The 20310-nt window shown below is 38.8% G+C and overlaps 2 protein-coding genes across 4 annotated transcripts in view; both read right to left on the reverse strand.

Annotated features, from left to right (window-relative positions):
- The window catches only part of vaspb (vasodilator stimulated phosphoprotein b), a 28265-nt gene extending 20753 nt beyond the window's left edge, over positions 1 to 7512 (reverse strand). The window contains exon 1 of one of the 3 annotated variants that reach the window (XM_044353964.1): positions 7034 to 7512. In XM_044353964.1, the coding sequence (XP_044209899.1) occupies positions 7034 to 7038 (5 nt within the window). In that variant the 5' untranslated portion in view covers positions 7039 to 7512. The remainder of the gene's footprint in view (positions 1 to 7033) is intronic. The other 2 variants (XM_044353963.1, XM_044353965.1) reach the window with 2 other exon arrangements.
- Positions 7513 to 17462: 9950 nt separating this feature from the next.
- Positions 17463 to 20288, reverse strand: snrpd2 (small nuclear ribonucleoprotein D2 polypeptide). Its single transcript, XM_044355348.1, has 3 exons — positions 20159 to 20288; positions 18499 to 18678; positions 17463 to 17922 (listed from the first exon to the last, which is right to left on the reverse strand). Coding segments are annotated over exons 1-3 (357 nt in total). The 5' UTR covers positions 20161 to 20288; the 3' UTR covers positions 17463 to 17747.
- Between the last annotated feature and the right edge of the window lie 22 nt (positions 20289 to 20310).

Below are 20310 nucleotides of genomic sequence, written 5' to 3' on the forward strand. Positions count from 1 at the left end.
GTTCAGCGGATGGCAATCTCAGTACAATGAAAGGTGGAAAAACACCACAGTGGTTTTGAGATGGACTAACAGAGGTAGTTTCCTATTCTTTAGACCGTGCTAATGTTTATCTGGGCAATGGTCAGCCTCTAAAGAAATGTTTACTTCTTTCCACTTAACTTGCAACAGCCATATTATTAGGATCTGCATAACCTTATATTAGGTTTGATATGAGGATATATACAGTACCAATAGATAATAGAAATCAATGAACCATCAAGCACTTTACCACACTGTTTATGCCAAGGTAGACATCCCTTTAATATGAATGTTTGTATTAGATCAATCAGAGCAGGACTGCAGGATATTACAGGACATTTGCATCAATGTGATGATGAAACTTGACTTGTCAGGTATTTGATTCAATGGATTAGCAACAAGCAGACATTAGCACCTGGTTATATGAATATCCTAAAAAATATTGACACAACATGGCCGCAACAAATGATTGTTTTCCTTACTAAATAATCTATCGATCATCTTCTGTTTTCAATTTTTTGTTTCATCTCTATATTACTATATATTGATTTAGCTAAATACATTTTCATATACCATGACAGAAGACTGTACCCACTGTATCATTCACCCTTACCTTATATAAATTCTTAAAAAACATCCAGTCCACAACAGCTAGCTCACTGAACAACAACTTTATGTGATTGAGACATGAGCAACAAGCTAGTTATGCTAAAAGTTAAAAATAAAGTGGTCATACAAGAAATCAATAGCATACAGAGCGAACATAACAGCCTGAGGGCACAATTAAAAGAAAAAACAGCAGCCACCACCACCAAGGAAACTGGACAATAGAAGGTTTTGTATGTTGAGCAACTCCTGTAGCAAAGCGTCTAATCCAAGAGGCAGGACAGCATAATGGCCTATTTATGAGTATGAGAGGTGGGAGGACCGAGAGGGGTGAATTGTTTCAGGGGAGGGGGTTGCAGTGATTGGGGCGTTTTTAATACTGGAGACTGTGGAGTGATGAAGCATACTGGGGGGTGGGGGGGGGGCTTTGTGAACATTTAGACACACTGTCACACTGACTGTACAGTGATGCACCGAGGAGTCTTTTGAAGTGTGCATCAACATGCAACTCTTTATGACGCATGAAATAAAGCCATTATTCTTAACCCATTATAGATAAGAATTCCCACAAGCACACCCCAATTACCTCGAATTATTATTGCTGCCGGGGCACAGGGGGGGAGCATGGATATTAAGAGGTCTTTGGTTGAGAAACAAAATGAAAAAGAGGGTGCTTATGTTCACTCTACAAAGCGCAATCATTTGGGGTATATTCAGGGTGTCTCCTACATATCTGGGTGTGTTGCAAAAAAAACTGTGAAGATGAATTAGAATCACTGCTAACATCAGTTCAGTTGTACACAGCCGTACCCAGGAAAAAAATACATCAGGATCAAAGTTCTTTGCTTAATATTTTGATTTCAGGGAGTGACACTGTTTGCTGTTGAGAGTCGGTTTAAAGAAAGCTCCTGATATCAGACTTCAAAAGAAAGAAAAAAAAAAAAAAAATCACACTGTACAAGGGAATCGGGAGAACAAGTGGAGACATGAAAAATTAGCATCCCAACACACCAGACTCACTGCTGTGAACATTATGCAACACAAAGGCATGAACAACACTGCTATCGCAACACCAATGAGTTTCATCTTGTTATCCTTAAATGGACATGCACACTAATATTGCTAAATGCCTTTAAAAAGAAAAAAAAAAACAAAAAAAAACACAGCTACTGCTGGCCTGTTGGGACATAGGGTCAAGAAGTGGGAAGTTTTTATAGAGGAAGGAGAGATGACAGCAAAACTGCAAAAATCATTGTTAGAGCTGCATTCCTTTCCGGTTATTGCCAGCTTTTGCATATACAGAAAAAGGCTGGAGTGGAGACACGGAGGAGACTGAGGAGGAGGCCATTTCCCTGCTTTTAAGACTGATCAATAATAAGCTCAAGAGAGTGTCGGGAGAAAAGCGGAGGAGCCCAGTTGGCATCGCTTCCAGGCACGTAGAGCTTCTAAACTGAGCGCAGGGAACTCGTTAGATTGCAGATGGTATGTTAAGCTGATGTGTTACACCTGTCTGCGTGTGTTCTCGCATCACATTTGGGAATACTTGAGCCTGAGGCGGCCGTACAGCTGGTGTCAGATAGGGCAGGTCTTTTAGTCAGAGCAACCCAGTCAGTGAGTCACAGGTGTGTAGACGAGAGTCACCTCTCCTACAATAACAGTGAATCATAAAGCAGATGGACGCACTTCCGGCACCACCTAACCCAAGGATAACATGGTCCTAAATGCTGATGCGGTGCTGTAAACACAAGTCATTTTCGTTCCCCGTGACAAAAATGTGGAAGAAAAACTCAGAGGGGAGTTTCTAAATTTCACAGTAATATGAATTTATGTTTGGGAAGGCAGATGTGCGCTGAAGAGACAGCGGAGACGACAACGAGTGGGATGGCAGGACGTTTCTGCTGACTGCAGATGTAAAGGCAGCTTTAAGTCAAGATGTAGTACTGAGCCATTTGTTCATTTGGGGGAAATCGTTGAACTTTTGACCAATCGACTGCACTTCTGTGTCAACATTTACATTCCACGGGGACGGATGACAATGAGCATGAACACGGAGCTGCATTCCAGTCTTTACCTATTATACAAGGTGACATGAACTGTTCAGACCACAATGGAGGGTCAGTCAAAGCAATATCCAGATAGACCTACAATCATCAACAGGGATGCAGCGATTAACTGATTTCACTATTTACCGCACTTAAAACTGAGTGTTTCTGTTCTCACTCTTAAAAAAAGGGGACATTATGGTATGTTTTTTTTTTTTTTATGAACAACGGTTGTAAACAAAACTAGACAATTGTGTAAAAGAAAAAATGTCCAATGAAAAAAAATGTCCATAGGTGCAACCGGCAAGCTGCAGGTGGAACCAAAACAAACCTGGTGTACCAGCTTAAAATGCCGTGCTGCTGAGAGCGACTCCCCTTACTTATTTTTGAAGGGGGCAACATTAGCTAAAGGAAATGAGAAGTGTTCTGGCAATGTCTGAGGGACCCAAAACTGAAACACTGTATTCACCAAAACGCCTTAAATCATCAGTGTGGGAGTATTTTGGATACATAAAGAATGGACAGGGGATTGTTCAAGAAGACGGATCTCCAACACCTCCAACTTAAAAAGGGAAACTTTGGTATTTTTCAACCTGGACCCTATTTTGTGTCTAAGTGACTAATGGGGACAACCATTTTTGAAACTGGTCCAGTATTGAGCGAGAGTGCTGCAGTTGGCAGCTGTGAAACAGACTGCAATGTAATCCAACATGGCAACAGCACACAGTCAATGTATGTCCACTAAAAGTGCTTGTTTTTGCCACTGACAGGCTCAGATATTGTTATTAGAAGTGTCTGACAACATTATGGAAAGAACCATACAGAGAAATAGAACGTTTTCTTTACCTTTCGCTTGATCCGGTCCGTTTGGTATTGTGTCTAATCAAGTCTCACTAAAGGAGAAGTCTTGTTCTGAAATCTCGCAGGATTTGCTGTAGAAATCAGCTAAATATTCAGCCATGACAGGGTTGCAGAGAGGAGTGCTGGGAGGAATTTGTTGTGTTGAAGTACAGAAAGAATAGCTTAGTGTTATCTAAAAGATTTTCAAAGTCATGGATGAATATTTAGCATATTTCAACAACTTAACTCTCGCAAGATTTCAGAGCGAGACTTCTCCTTGAGCGAGACTTGGTGAGACACAGTGACAAACAGACCGGATCAAGTGAAAGGCAAAGAGAAACATTTTATATCTGTATGGTCCTTTCCACAACGCTATCAGACACTTATAATAACAATCTGAGCCTGTCAGTGGCAAAAACAAGCACTTTTAATGGACATACATTGACGGTGTGTTATTGCCCCATCGGATTACATTACATTCCGTTTAGCAGCTGCCAGCTGAAGTGCTCTCGCTCAATATTGGACCAATTTCAAAATCTGCTGTTCCCATTAGTCACCAAGACACAAAATGATGGGAAAATAGGATCCGGGTTGAAAAATACCAAAGTTTCCCTTTAATACAACATCTTCGAGATCAGCATCCAGCTATACATGCTCAAGTGAAGGTAATAGACTAAGTAATAACAAAGTTAGAAAACCATTAGTTTAGTGGCAGGTTACTTAATGAAACATTGAGTCGGTAGGGAATTAAATAGAAATATGTCACTTACAGTCAAAGTAGCGGAGAGTTAAGAGTTGGGCTTTCAGTGCAACGTAAACCAACAACAACAACAACAAAGCAGGAAAAGGAGCATTGCACCATTTATAAATAAAGGCTCACCAAATCAGCATGTAATCCCCTCAAGAGCTACAGTGTGACCATTTACATCCTGTTGCTTCCTCCCATCTGTGTTGAGTAAACGCTTGTACTGTAAGTCGATGAGTCAGGTGTAAAAGACTAACTTAACATTAGGATCTTGTAGACTTCCAGCACTATGCCATAGGATCTAATTAATGACATTTCATTGATTAATAACACCTGCATAAGAGATATTCTTCATTTATTTGTCATTTTTACTAAAACTGCAACAAAAAAAAACAAATGAAAAACGCCACATGTAAAATTAGATTACTTATTATACCTACATTAGTAATATTTCCCCCTAGTGAATCAATAAAGTTGATCTTATACTGAATAAGAATAATTAAAAACACTATTTTAAACCTTCACCTAAGGCTACCTCTAATACTGCTGCAGTTGAACCCTCTGTTGCAGGATCCTTGGTGAAGTGCGTGTCTTGCGCTTCCTCTTCAAAACAAAACATGCTCATGTGATTTTATCCACCCGTGGCGTTGTGAAATAAATGAACGCATAATAATCATGAGAAGTGACTTGTCCTCCAACTATTATTGTACCATTAAAACCTATAATCATTGCATCCCTAATGATCAACAAGCCAGACGTCCCCAAATACAACGAGAACCACTTCATGTTACAAGTGCACTTAATGTAGACACTTTGTATTGTGTGTTTTTGTGCCTCGCTGAAGCAGTTTATGGTATCTATTGAGTGCAGTGGAGCAATTTAACCATAAAACAGTGCTCTTATCTTTGTGTGTCATGTGCAATCATTTTATTACGCACCTTGGTGGCGAGACTGTCGTGTCAGAGTTGTGTACCTGCATGTCTGACAATCACTCATACACCACAGGTATGCTCTTGAGTTTTTCCAGCACAGGGCTGCACAGAATTTCATATTGACAGTTAGAACTGTGTATGTTAAAGCAGTGTCTTTGCTGATTATTGCATTACCGTAATCGGAGCTGTAACAATTAGTCGGTTAATCGATTAGTCGATCAAAAGAAAAACAATCAGCAATGATTTTCATAAGTCGATTAATCATCTCCGTGATTTTTCAAGCAAAAAACCCCACCAAAAATCAGCTGGTTCCAGCTTCTCAAATGAGAGGATTTTCTGCTTTTTTCTGTTTTATATCATTATGAACTGAATATCTTTGGGTTTAGAACTTTTCGTCGAACAAAACAACATATATGAAGATGTTATTTTGGGCTCTGAGAAATTAATGGACAGTTTTCCCACTACTTTTTGACATTTCGTAGACTAAACGATTCGTCGCATAATCGAAAAAATAACCAGTAGATTGATCGATAATGAAAATAATCGTTAGTTGCAGGCCTAGCCTCGTTAGTAGCACATGTTTAACGCATCACGGTGACTTTGGCAGGACTTTAGGCGGTTCAAGTGCCTCCTGTTCCTGCTGAAACCAAAGTTAATATGAAGAAATATGCAAAACAAACACAAACCGCGGACCAACCCATGTGCCTGAGCTGAGATATATTGTTACAGAAAGGGCAACACAAGAGGTTTGAGATAAAGAACTAGTCACACAGGTTATCAGCCCTGCACCACCTTTACTGTGCAACACTGTAGCTCACAGCCCAGAATTAAACTCTCAAGCTTTCAAAAGGACTCAAGCTACGTCTTGAGTAGAGCGCTACTCAGTTTAAATATGTAAGGAAAAGGAAAGAAAAAAATAGGCCCCAGCCAGGAGCTGCGGCTTCAAAGCATGTAATTGCCAACTGCACAGGCTGTGACAGGATGTGGAATTCGTGGACATGAGCTTTCCACTGAGCAATTTTTGTTCCCGATGCAAAACCCCCTGCACTCCCAGAGGGAGACAAATAGTAGGAGAGGGATGGGTTTTAATGTGTGGCTGAGGAATGCATGACATGACATAAACAGCAAATGCATTTGGGGAGAGAGCGGGCTGGCCAAGTGGTGATCCTGCAGCTGAAGGAGCCCCAGTAAAGACAAGAGTCCACCCTGCTGAAGTGTCTTTGAGCAAGACCCTCAACCCCTCTCATGTGTTCTATAAATGACCCTAACCTTTAACATAGATGTAAATACACTGCTGCTCACCCACGAGAAGCGAAAAAGACTTCATTTAATGGTTTTATTACATGTTAGTACTCAAATATAGGAGCAAGCACTGCAGCCAGAGGAGCAAAACAATAGAGTCAACATGGAGAGTTTGAAACAGTAACAATGTTGGTGTCATCTGACCGGCTCAACTACCCCAACATGTTAATATTTCCTCAAAGGCTCAGACATTTGAACAGGTATAACTAGGCTGTCATTTCGACTAAAATACTTTCTTATAGGCCTGCGCACACTATCCAGTTATTGACTCACAAAGGTCACAGAAACCTGCCACACACACACTCATGTGTGCCACTTTGTAACGACACCACGACAGCAAGAAGCTCGACTTATTTCTGAGTAAGAAATGCTTTTTTTTTTTAATGTGTCGGAAAACAGCCGCTGTGGCGATTTAACTACTAAGTAGACTCTAAAGAGGTCATATATTGTGGGAATTTACCAGTCGCCTTTGTGAAACTAGTGGCCGAAACGCAAAATGTAGCCTGGAAACACAATGAAGATGAAGGGATTTGAGCCGCTTTACCCACCTCATTGTTCGGCCAGAGTGGAGATCCTCTCCTCGTCGGCAAGTTTGGCTGACTTCAGAGCTGAAGCCCAGCGTTAAAAGTCAAACTAGTGAAATAAAAACACGAGGAACACGGGCGGAAAAAAGCGCATCTACACCCGCAAACGGGGTAGCCACTAGCGGGGATAAAGAAGCACACCTCGACGATTTCCTGGTTGTGTGGAGCGGAGAGGAGGGGGGAGTAGATACAGTAGTGGAGCGGGCTTGTCAACTCCAATCACGATCCCACATTGGTTTCCACGAGCTAAAGAGGTGAAACCGAGAAGAAGCGCCGCTGCGACCAAAGGCAAAACTTTTTCCCCTCACACTATGAGAGCTCCGCTTCTAACAGATTAGACTCGTGTGTCTGCGCCAGACTTTTTTTTTCCTCTCCGTCGGTCGGTCGGTAGGTCTGGGTAAATTCATTGGAGTGTGGCCCAACCCGCCAGCTTCAAAGTAGGCTTCAATCCCGTGGTGCGTTCACGTGCGCCTCGAGAAAAACCCCGAAACAGTCAGTATGGTTCACTTTCAATGACTTTTTGTTGTGATTTATTTTGAAAGCGAGGCAACAGAAAGCTACAGGGACTGAAATTAGAAATATGATAACCAAAAGTGGATGTAAACAGCTATAATTACCCAAGCAACTACATTTAAGCACAATTATTTCCTTTTTCTGCTACATTTCTCTGAGAGAAATTGTATTTTTCGCTCAACATTTATTTGATAGTTACTAGTTGTTTCGAAAATGAACATTTTGCATAAAAAGCAAATTATTAGCTTATAAAGGATGCAGAGGCAATTTCATAGTCTATGAAGTTCTCCTAAGACATGGTTATTTTTCCGTGTAATGTGTTCTTAAATCTTTCCTTTTTTATATTTCTGTATTTCTTTATAATCCCCAAAGTCCCCCTCCCCCCCTTAATTCTTCTTTTCTCTTCTTATTTTATCCAATCTTGCAGTGTATGGTGCTACCAGAATGTCATTTTGTCATTTCACTGCAAAACCATAGATCACTGTACAACCCTGTATGTGACAAATAAAACCTTTGAACCTTTGTTAAACTACCTGACTGTACATAGTATTAACCAGCTACAACAAATATACAGTAAACCTGCCTTAAACACTAACAATAATCCAATAATATATCATTCTGACAAAGCTATTCTGCTGTATTTTTTTTACTGCTAATACTTCCTCTACTTAGGTAACAGGACCTTTACTCATAATGGAGTACTTTTACTTTGAGATATTCCTGCTTTTACTGAAATAAAAGATCTCAATACTTCTTTCATTACTGATGATCACAAAATAACTAATGTTAACATCAACTGTTTAAGTTTCAGTATATCAACTAATTACCATGTGAGCATTTTAACCTTGTTATCTCTGTCAAATGCAACTCATAACCTGCCCAAGCGTAGCCTGGTCGTCAGAACTAGATCACTCATTTACTCATCAAGTACTTCTTCCTCTTCTTGTACTTAAGACAGTACAGACACCTGCATGTAGAACCTATTACTGTAAATGAGTAAGAACATTTATTTATACAGCTGTACACAATTATAGATAAAATCCAACAGATATAAAACAAAATAAAAAACAAATATATTATTAGAGTGGTAATTAAACAAAAGGAAGCCTGATACAGGTGGGAGTCTGAGCCCTGAACGGTCAGACATCCACTGCCAAAGGTGGAAATGAACACATGCTTTCCATTATCTCCTCTCAATGTGAAATATGGTAGAAATGCACTCCTCTAACCATGTAATATGATTAATGTTTCATAAGAAATGTTAAGGGGAACATAGTCTCTGAAGTGACGATGGCATCTGTACCCATGGATCATTGTGGTTCATCATTTGGCAACAAAATCTAATTTAAAGTACAAGTGAAATGTCAAAACTAAGAATTTAAAACAGCTTGCAGTAATGATTAATGCGCCCCAAAAGTATATCAGCACAGCAGACACAAAGAAAGCCCCTCCAATATTTTCCTTCTCTCTCTCTCTCTCTCTCTTTTTTTTTGGTAATGAATGGGTTGCCATGTTTTGACACCTCATCCATGTCAAATCCATGGCACTACAGTACATAGCTGTCATCTAATCCTATAACCACAGGACTACAAGACCCCCCACAGCCTCCATTTTGACCTCCACAGATCAATATCAAGTGTCCCACATGTATCATCCCCCCATACACATCACATTTGACAAGCTGGTCATTCCAGCAATGTCTCACATACTAAATTGGCGGTTGATATGTGTAATATCCAATAGCACTTGAAGGCAGCATCTCATCCAAGCCAAGCCCTCCACCTCGCCCTGCTGGCTGTCTGGCTAACTCCAGGTTTCTCCCAGCTACTGTGGCCAGCCGTTCAATTATTCCATAGATAGACTTTCTGCAGCATTAAATGAGTAATGTTTCTGGAATGAGGAAAGCTGATTCAATGGACAGGGCAAGACACAACAAATATTCTATACTGAACCGCAGAAATATTTTAATTAACCCACAATACACGCAGAAGTAGCCTAATACTCTCTAATTCAATTCAAACAATGAAAGGAAAAAGGAGTCCGATGCCTCACATGGCCCAGTTTTCAACACTGAGATACTGTACACACTAAAAGCACTCCTTCTTCCTAATGGGGACAGAAGTGGAAGAGGGGATGAGAAAGGAATGCATTACGTCTGCTTGGCATGTGTAAACATCCAGAAAGCCAATATGCCTTTAGTCTCAACACACACACACACACACACACACACACACTGATATACATAGTTCAAGTCAAGTTGCTTCAGTCTGCAGAACCAATAGACTCATGAACTCATTTGTCCCTGCTGCCATTGGCCTTTTAAACAACTCTGATTTTTTTTTTTACTGTATTTATTGTCTATGTGTTATTGTTTGTCTGGTTACTGCTTGATGAACAACAAATTGCCCTTCAGGGATAATAAAGATATCCTTGATCCTTGACTGCTCTGAGCAACTGTTAGTCTGGTATTTCTGAGCCATGTGCCCCCTGTTAACCCTGCTGACTACTAAAGCTCAAACTGTCAAGTAAACCCCCAATTTCTTTTCTTCCGCTGAGTGTGCAGCTTTGCAGATATTAACACCAGATCCTGTGAGCTGTGTGTGCGTAGGTGTTTGTGTGATATATGTTGGCGCAGACACAAAAAGTTGGTCTGCTTCCCAGAAAGTAGCCCGTAAAGAATTAGAAACAGTCATGCAGTAATTTTAGGTTTCTCTTGGCCTCCTCCCCTTCACCGCAGCTTTATTTCCACGGCTTGACGTCAGTCGGTCAACACCGTCCACAGCTGGCAGCCTGACAGAAGACCTGCGAAGTGGCCTACATGAGACGCGGTGGAGTCGAGTGGCTATGATGGAGAGACGAAGGTGTTTTGGAGGTATTGTTAAAGGTTGAGGAGATGCAGAAGAAAATGAAAAGACAAAGAGGGAGAACATGGATTTTGACAAAGTGGATGTTCTTGGTCAACTGGGCTGAATTACACTTCTAAGCCTGTGTGTCTGAAGAAAAAAGATGCTATTATGTAAACAGACTGCACCTCTACTACAGCTTACATCAGAGTATCCAGGAGTTGTCGAGGCACACAGTCCCGAGGCAGCGTCTGAAAGCCTCGGCCCCAACTGTTGGTTGAATAGCAGACGAATAAAGAGAATTATACAACTTCAGCCAAAGAAACAAAGTGTCAGTCTGGAGGCTGAAGTTGGCAGCATTTAGCCGGACAGGGATGTATATGAGACTGCACATGATTTATTGACTGCATTCCACAAATTCATAGTTTTTGAAGGAAATTCAATGAGTGTTATTGTTACTCAAGTATTCTAAGTCTCACCCCATCTCCTTTTTTACAGGGGAGGAATGTGGCTGGAGGAGGGGAGCGAGACACAACTGTTCACTAAGAGGTCTGTGCTGGAGGCCAGTTAAGTAAAGGACAGCAGTGGGATTGTAGAGAGAAGCTGAAATGACATGTAGGCCCTGAACACCCCCTTTAAGGCACCATTACACACTGACAGTGTATACTAATATATATACTATCCTGAAGCCAAGAATATAAAATTATTTTTGTATTAAAATTTTCTGGTTTTAGAGTTTAAACTTTAGTTTTTATTTTAATACCAGAGCACTGAGCTACTCTAAGAAAGATTACATGTGACAGGCAGATTTCTATGAAAAGAAAAAGCATGATAAAGCATGATAAATATTTTTATTCATGTGTCAGATCAGATGATGCTTTCATGATACAGTAAATGTATTTTGGATCTAAACACAGACCGTGTTAAATGAAAAGGGCCAGTCAGTCAGGTCAAAGCATATCTCTGCTGGAAACCTCTACATTACTTTTATAATCCACTAGATGGCAATGTGACCATAATATATTACACTCAGATGTCTATGTGGAACATTTACGCAGCAGTTTACTGGAAAAAATCCCCTATCAATGTTGCATTCCTGTATTTTCTTCTGTTGTGCAATCAGTTTTTTTTTTAGCTGATGCTTGTCTTTGTCAAGTCTCCTTCGGAAAGAGCCACAGCAGGCCTTTAAGAGTCAAAGACTAAAATAACATTATGATGTTATATTACAATATCAACTATCAGCTTTTACATAAAAAAAACAACAATTGTGAAGATGTTTTCCAATAGCTCCACTTTTCATTTTGTTATCCTAAATCCTAAATGCAATGACACATTACAAATATCTCACTTTGATATTATATGAACAGAAAAATGATAGTGTATTAAATCTAAATATTAGCTATAAGCATTATTACACCGAGGTCATGTCTCTCTATTTCTGGACATCAAAGGATTTTACATTGTAGTATATATTATGCATATTAGAGTTTTTAAAGCCTGATTCAGATGTTGTTTTTTTTTGTCTAAACATCTTATATCTAAATATCTTTTACTTTTCATATAGGGAAATAACAAAATATGCAATTAAATGTATCAATAAAATTACTTTGTGATTTTAATATATTCAAAAATTTTATTAGATTTTAAATTACTTTTTTTTTCTTCTTTTTTTTCTTTTTTTTAAATGTTTTTTGGTGGTCACAAATTTCTTACATTGGTGGAGTTGTGCTGGGGAAATCTGGGCTCAGGATCATATTTCTAAAATCCTGGCTACGGTCCTGCTGATGGCAAACTACTAAACCCATGTAATGGACTATTGAAACCTAATAATAATCCTTATTGTCCCAGTAAAGGTTTATAGACATTTAACCCTCATCCTACCAATATTTAACACACAAGGACTACAGACTGGTGCCCCCAAGAATAAACTACTGTAAGAAACAACCATCACAGCAAAATGTTGACTTAGTACTTCTCAATACATCATTACTTATGTAATTAATGCCATCTAAAAACAGATTGGTATTATTTTAGGAAAGTTACAGTTCATTTGCATATGGTGTAAAATGAAAATATACACTTTTCTTTAATACAAATTGGAGCCTTTGTCCTGAGTACAATCTTTCCACCAAGCATTGAGAAAGACTGACAGAGTTCTCCTTCTCCCCCTGATAGTGTGTGATACTTGAAATTAGGACCCATGGCAAACATGAACTCAACAAATAGTTCCATCTATTAAAACTATACAGGCGGAACTGGGTGCTTTTAACTGGGGCCCCCCTGGACCCCAATACATTGTTGTTTTTAAAGCACTAATTAAAACAGAAACAGAAAACAATGATATAAAGTAATAAGGAACACATTGATTTACAAAGACATGATAATTGGAATGATAGAATAAAACACCTGTGACAATGACAAAAAGTCGTTAGGATTAAGGTTAAAAGTGTATTAGAATAAAATAGTTGTGTTATGGGCATCTTCTCTCCCACTACAGCACTTGTTTGTAAATAGGCCGGGTCTACATGCACCTGATCCGTCTTGTTTTGGCTGTCACTGAATGTGTCCTTGCAGTTACTGTCATTCACACTTTAAGAGAGATGAGTGATTCGTGTGTTTACGGAGCTGATACCCTCTCATCCTCCTCCTCCTCCTCCTCCTCTCCCTCCACCTGGCCCGGCGGCTCTGACACCCGGACTCTGCTCTGCTTGAAAACAAACTGCGGCGGCGGCTCCCGTTACCGGAACGATCGATGCGCTCCAGGGTGTCGCGTTGCTCGGAGGCTCGAGTATCGGTTCATGGCCGATCGCTATCATAATCACACTTCCCCCCTCTTATCGCTTACCTACTGAATAAAACATCTGCCTTCCTGCTCATGGATCTCTAACCCCTCGAAATCTGGAGGGAAAGAGACTTTTTGACTTGTCTTTGAGATCATGAGTAACATGAGAGAAGCGCATCATGACACTCAACACATGTGGTCCTCAAAGTTGTTTTTATCCAAGGCATCTCCAAATAGGCCCACCCGCTGTTTGACATCACTCTGTCCCAGGATGTTGCAGCTGAGAGGATAATTATTTAATCCAAAATAATCTTTAGAGTTACATTTTTTGTGGATTGGGCTATATATAAAAAAGTGTCAAGTGAAGATATTCGTTCCCCATGTTGCTGGAAAGATCTTCAGCAACACTTTGGAGCTCACTGGTCATAGTGGGGCCAGTTATATAATTATTGTATATAATTCAAAGTTGTTCTGTATCAGAAGCTTAAACTTGGCTTATATATGCAGCATTTATTTGGGGGTCCACTGATGGCAACCAGGCCCTAAACAGCTGCTTAATTCACTGAGTGCATAAAGGAACTGAGATGGGAATCTGTTGGCCATCATGGTCCTGGTTTGATGAATGTCAAAATGATGTGAATCCTGTCTAGGGCCCTCACTGTCACCAGCCCATTTAAACTCCTATAAAAGATTTCCAAAACCATCATTAAAACACCAAATTAACATATTTAGGAATAATGGTGTTCATCCTCACGGCAGAAAATCACAGACCTGGAGAATCTATGACAAGGAGAATTTAGCTGATTTTGTCCAAACACCTTACTGAAACACTTTATGATGTTTTGTCCTTTTTAGTCATCCATGTTTACATGTAGTGTTTGGCTGAAAGCACAGTTGATAACACTGGGCACAGACAGAAAGATATATATATATATATATTTAGATTTAATCAAGTAGTCTTATTGAGATGAAAAAAAGACCTGAGTTTTAATAAAAGCAGTTACAAGAATCATAAAAAACATCAGACAATAAAGCTTTATGTTTGAGTGCAGTTTGCAGTTCATTCCACTTAAAAAGGTGCATTGTACCTTAAACCAGTTCTGCCACCATTAATGTGAATGTGAGGAACGTCTATGATCAAGTAGTTACTGGATCGTGACTGTACTTACTAGATTTCAATGAAAGAACAGATGTGAGGTAGTCTGGAAGCTTTATAGCTGAATAACATGAGATGGTTATTTCTTCTTGTCTGTAAGCGAATCCAACCAACCTTGTGATACAGAGAAGAATGTATAAAATTTGCCATTTGTGATAAAGAGTAATGCACTATGAGTATGAATCTTGAGTAATAGTCTGCTGTCAAGCCAAATTTCCAAGTATTTATATGACTTAGCAACAGTAATGTGGGTGCCATTAAAGTTTTGATGCCAGGATAGTCAGAGTCACTGGCGGAGGTGGAGAATACCATGTACTTGTTCTTTTCTGCATTTAAGACTAGTCTATGATTAAGCAGTAATGTTTGGAAAGCATCAAAAGCAGACTGAAGACGAGTCAGGGCCTGAGCTGAGGTTGAGCCTGCAAAAAAATGGACATTTAAGTATTGATTAGGAAGTTACTTATATATAATGTAAACAGCAATGGACCAAGGATAGACCCCTGTGGCACCCCATTTCTGATGGTAAGAGGGCTTGACTAAGCAGCATCAGCAACAACAGTCTGAGTTGTCTCTGTAAGAATGGAACCAATTAAGCGTGGCTTCATCTAAATGTATAGACTGTAGTTTATGATTTAGGATTTTATAATTAATGGTATCAAATGCTTCTGAGAGGTCAATGAGGAGAGTGGCACAGAATTGTTTTTTATCCAGGGGGGAGACAATGTTATCAATGACTGAAACTGCAGCTGTTATTGTGCTGTGACCCTGGTGAGAACCAGACCTCTGTGGCTGTAGAAAGTTTAGTGAATAAATAAAGGCATGTGATTGCAAATCAATATTAGCCAAGGAGATCTGTAGACAGATAGATGACTTCTCATAAACAGTCTGAATTTGGATTTAAGTCTAGCACATGATGACCAGCCAAAATCAGCCTTATTGCACCACAGTATGACAGATCTTCAGCTGGAGCACAGCTCAGTACAAAATCCAGTATTCCATATCATGGACCATGAAACATGTGGTCCTATTTATTGTAACATTTTTATACATTTTTAGAGCCCGGCCGATATATTGGTCAGCTAATATTATCAGCCGATATTGGCCTATCACAGATATATCGGTATTGGTGTATATTTTGTCTGATATGCGCTGATATATATATTTTTATTTTTTAAAGTTATATAGGCAGCATTTTATGTATATTTGATACTTTTTGTTAATTTAAGTTTAATAAATATTTACATGTTTTTTTTAGTTTTTTGTTAACCTGTAAAATATCCTGCCTCCATTACATATCTTTGTCACAAGTATTTGATAATTACATTTGAGGTTTTATATATATATTCTGTATATATAAGATTATCAGCCGATATATTAATAATGGAATTTTTTTTACACCCTAATATTGGGGCATTGGCCCCAAAAATCCAGTATCGCTCAGGCCCTAATACATTTGTACTTACATTGTGTTACACATTGTTCAGTTTTAGTTAGTTTAGTTTGGGGTTGAGGTTACAGTAAAGTATACTGGTTAAACTTAGGTCAAGATTTGGTTAAAAAACAAAACAAAAAAAAGCACCCTGGATGGTTCTACGCAGTTAACTCCTTTTAGTCGATAGAAGTCAAAAAGCTACAGGTTTAAACAGTATGAATCTGGACTTTTACTCAGATTCGGTTGATTTTTTTTTTACAGTGCAAAATGCCTTTAAACTAAAGGTTCAGTCACAATGAAGAGATATGTATAATTTACTTGCAATCTTGCATCTATTTTACTCTTATTAGGCCATTTTCTCATCTAAATGTTTATCTTGTTGATCCTCATGAGTTAATCTTTTGTTTTTGTTGTAAATCTTTGTAAATTTGTTTAATAAGGTGCTATAAATACTTAGTAGATAAACCTTAACTTAAAACCTTTAAATCTGCTCAGTGCAGGTTCCTTTGTATGAAAAGTGCAAATAGAAAAACTGTACAATGAAGATAAAATCACTTGAACATTTTAATTAGATGAGTCATTTGGGGGCCTCCTGGTGTCCACAGGGCTCTGGGCAGCTGCTGTGTTTCCTTCTGCCTTGGGCCACTTCTATGCAAAAACTTGTCAGTTTTGTGGCCCCTGCAACATGATCTCCCTCAAACTTTTGGTTGAAGCTGAGATATGCCTAAAGCAGGAGTAAAATAGATAACATTGGATTATCAGGAAAAGTCATGAAAGTTCACTGCATGCATGTTCAATGCTCCAGCAGGCTTCACCTGAGAGCTGTAAATCAAACAGGGCTTACTGCCCACCCACAGGTGCTGGTCTCAGGTATGCTGGAGTTAATAGAATAGTTTTGGACACAAAAATGCCCTTCAGGTGGTTCTATTTTTATTATGAAGCCTACAGATAAAACCAGAGGGACTGATTCAAAATTTGTAAAATATACAGACAGCCTTTTTATTTACTCACACAATTAAAATCCAGTACACTTCACCTGACCACTAAATCTGAGAGCACCAGAGAACAGAAGTTAGGTGCCAAACCTTAGAGAGAAGTAAGGTGACACTTGCTGTTAAGCTATTAAGACAATTAACAAAGTGGTCAGGAGGGGCCGAGCAGCAGAGAGGAACAGCCCGAAATGGGAGAGAGATCAGGGTGTGAAGTGACAGTCAGCACATCTGGTCTCATTAATAATGCAGAGGGCCTTTAAACGGCAGTTTGTCGCATATTGAGCGCTGCTGACTGAAATCAAGCCTGACACATAAGATGCCGTCAGGGGAGAGTGAAAGGGTGACAGCGGGAGGAGGGGGAGGTGGTGGAGAGGGAGGGGGATGGCAAGGATACCCAAGAAAAAACAAGTTTTCACCACAGCTTTCTCTGATACATCTGATGTAGTGTGCATTAGATGAGGACTTTTTAAAAAAAAAATCACGATATAGGTTTGAGGAATGGAAGCAAATAACTGGTGTAATATGTCTAAACACCCAGTTATGATTAAAAAAAGAGAGTTAAAATGATTAAAACAGATTTATCAAAATTAATGTTAGACATCTGAAACTAGTATGATTAAATAAAAACTACACCAAAACTTTAAGTGCAAGTAAAAACCTTCACACACACTTGAATCTATTCATCACTTTTATTATTAAAAATGAAAAATACAGAAGATTTCTGTAGACAAACCAAAACCATCAAATCTAATCAGCTCTCCAAACAGTACAGACACCATTTTGACGCTGTATCTTACCCAATAGTGACTGCAACGATCCAACAACAAAATAAACATAACAAAGAGGTTTCCATTATTGACAGTCCACAGATCGCTTTAAATCTTTCAACAAAAAGGAAAAAGAAAGGAAAAAAAAGGCTCTGTGACCATTGTGTGGTTCAGCTGGGCACTAGTAAGCAGTTCATTTTCCAGTGATCAGAGGATTTCTCAGCACAACGATGACAGAATCTCCCCTGAGGAACATTTTAGAAATGTAGCGATCCTTATTCACTGGCTTAGACTTCTTCTTTCCCTTCCCGCTCTTGGGAACTTCTGTCCACATCTCCTTCACATTCTCCAACACCATGTTGCAATGCCTGAAATTATAGCATTAGCAATAGAACAATATTACTGATTCTGAAAACAAAAACCCCTGAAAAGAAGGCTATATATCTGAGATTGAATAAAACATAAAAAGAGATGGTATCAGTATGCAACAATTGATTAGAAATGCAAAATCAGGACCAATATCAAACTCTTCCTGTGATACCGCACCAATATTGATGTTTAATTTGTTAATAACAAGGACTTTAGGGTGCTTTTTCATTTACTTTGATACCAGTAGGATTTTTACATTGTGACAATAATTATCCATTTTTTACAGGAAAAATGTACTATCTAACTTCACTGAGTATCAAGCTGCTGTAGAAAGAAAATACATCTCATACACTTGACAATGCTGCGAAAAAAATAACTTTATCCTTTATAAAATATCTGATTTTAAGTAGTCTGTGCTCATATCTTTGAGACATCAGTATTGATATCAGTAAAAATACCATCTTGACTTCAATAACAAAAACATGCACTTACGAAATAGTGAATATAAACAAGTATTAATCTCTTTTTTGCACTAAAATCTGTTAAGTAATAAGTTAGTGGACTGGAATCAGTACCTGTCAAAGGCCTTGACTCTTCCGAGCAGCTTCTTGTTGTTGCGACAGTTAATGAGGACCTGTGTGTTGTTCTTGACTGACTGTGTGAGCACAGACAGGGGGCCAGTGTTAAATTCCTCCTCTTCGCGTTTCTGGAGCTCCTCGGGGGTCATCTCTGACTTGGGCTTTGTTAACAGACTCCTGAAAATTGACACGAAACAATACCAATTAAAATGTTAATAAATACGTAAGTATGATCAGAGTGGCATTATACCATTAGTAGTGTAGGAATATTCTACATTTATTTGATAGTACAAGAAATCGGTTGTAATAAGGGCAGGCATAATACACTGTTGTTTCATCCTACACGTTTTCTGTCTGCAAAATAATCTTCAGTTATGTTGTTGGATTGTGTTGTTTTTAATTAGCCTGATAGATTTTGTAATTATTTACAGATTACTTAAATTTCCGTTTCAAATGTACATAAATAATTTGTTACAACTGGATGTCAGGAATCTAACTAAAAAAAAAAAAAAAAAAAAAAGGCCATACAGAAACCACTACACAAATTGGTCCACTATTCCAGTGACACACAACAATGCATAATGATGGATGATATGGTTCTGTATTTACAACCAAATGATCCAGGCCTGTGTCCAAAAACACATCCACCTAGGAAACATTTCGACTTAAGCAACACAACGGTAAATGTGGACTGTTGGTTTTACCTGTAATTTTGAGAAGTCAGAACACCACTTTCAGGCGTTAATTACTATAGTTACTGGCAGTTTAACGTTACTACACGACTGCTGCTTACGATTCACGGTTACGGGAAAAGTAAAGGGAAACATAAATAATGATTTTTAGCGATAATTTTCTGTTTTTCATTACTAACCCACTTTCATATTTGTGAAACCTTTATATTACTTATGAAAACTGAAAAGAGGGCGATTTCACTGATATTTCTCCATCCAGACCACATTATACCAGGTCCAGATCAAAAACCACTATACTTAGACTCGTCAAATCTGGACTAGATTAACGAGGAGACTCTACAGACTCATTAAAACACAGTTTCAGATTTGTGAAACCTTTATACTATTTCATTTCATTTATCTTATATCATTATTTATGTTCTCCTTAACCCCGAGTCGGAAGCTAACTTCAGCGTCGTGTTTACTTCGATAGGTCCATAAAGCTCGTGCTATTATGAAGCTAGGTACGTTTATCTGCATTTTTTGGACAAAGATAGAGAGCTAGAATATCCAAGCCGAATGGGAAATTTATAAAAATGAGGTTAAATATATATATTTTACAAAACAACAGTAGGGACAAATAAAAAACGCACTTCAAACACTTTTGACCTCACTATTAGCATGTAGCTCACTAGTTTATACCAAGCGTGTTTTATTTATCAATAGTAACTTTTCAACTTTGCAAATTCAAATCATTTATTTAACTTATTATTGTGACAATGACGTAGTTATAAAGTAGAAGTGAAAATACAGACAGCGAAGGGACACAAAGGGTTTATCAGCTCCAGCTAACCGGCCTTTGCTGAAATGCTAACGAGGTTAGCACTGAGGCTAACCGTTTATTTTGGTGGGACTTAAAAGTTCAGGCTCTGAGGCTGAAAAATGCCCACTCTGCCGAAGACGGTATGATCTCCATAGATACTTACATGGTTGCTGATTAATAAAAGCAGTTTCTCAGCCTGCAGTCCCCACGTCTGTTCTCCACTGACTGTCTTCGTATCCGCAACGAGTCTTCAGACTAGCGTGGATGGAGTTACTTCCGGTTCAACAAACACCCGCTTCAAAGTAACTAACTACT

The sequence above is a fragment of the Thunnus albacares genome, chromosome 6, assembly GCF_914725855.1.
Source record: "Thunnus albacares chromosome 6, fThuAlb1.1, whole genome shotgun sequence".
Lineage (NCBI taxonomy): Eukaryota > Metazoa > Chordata > Actinopteri > Scombriformes > Scombridae > Thunnus > Thunnus albacares.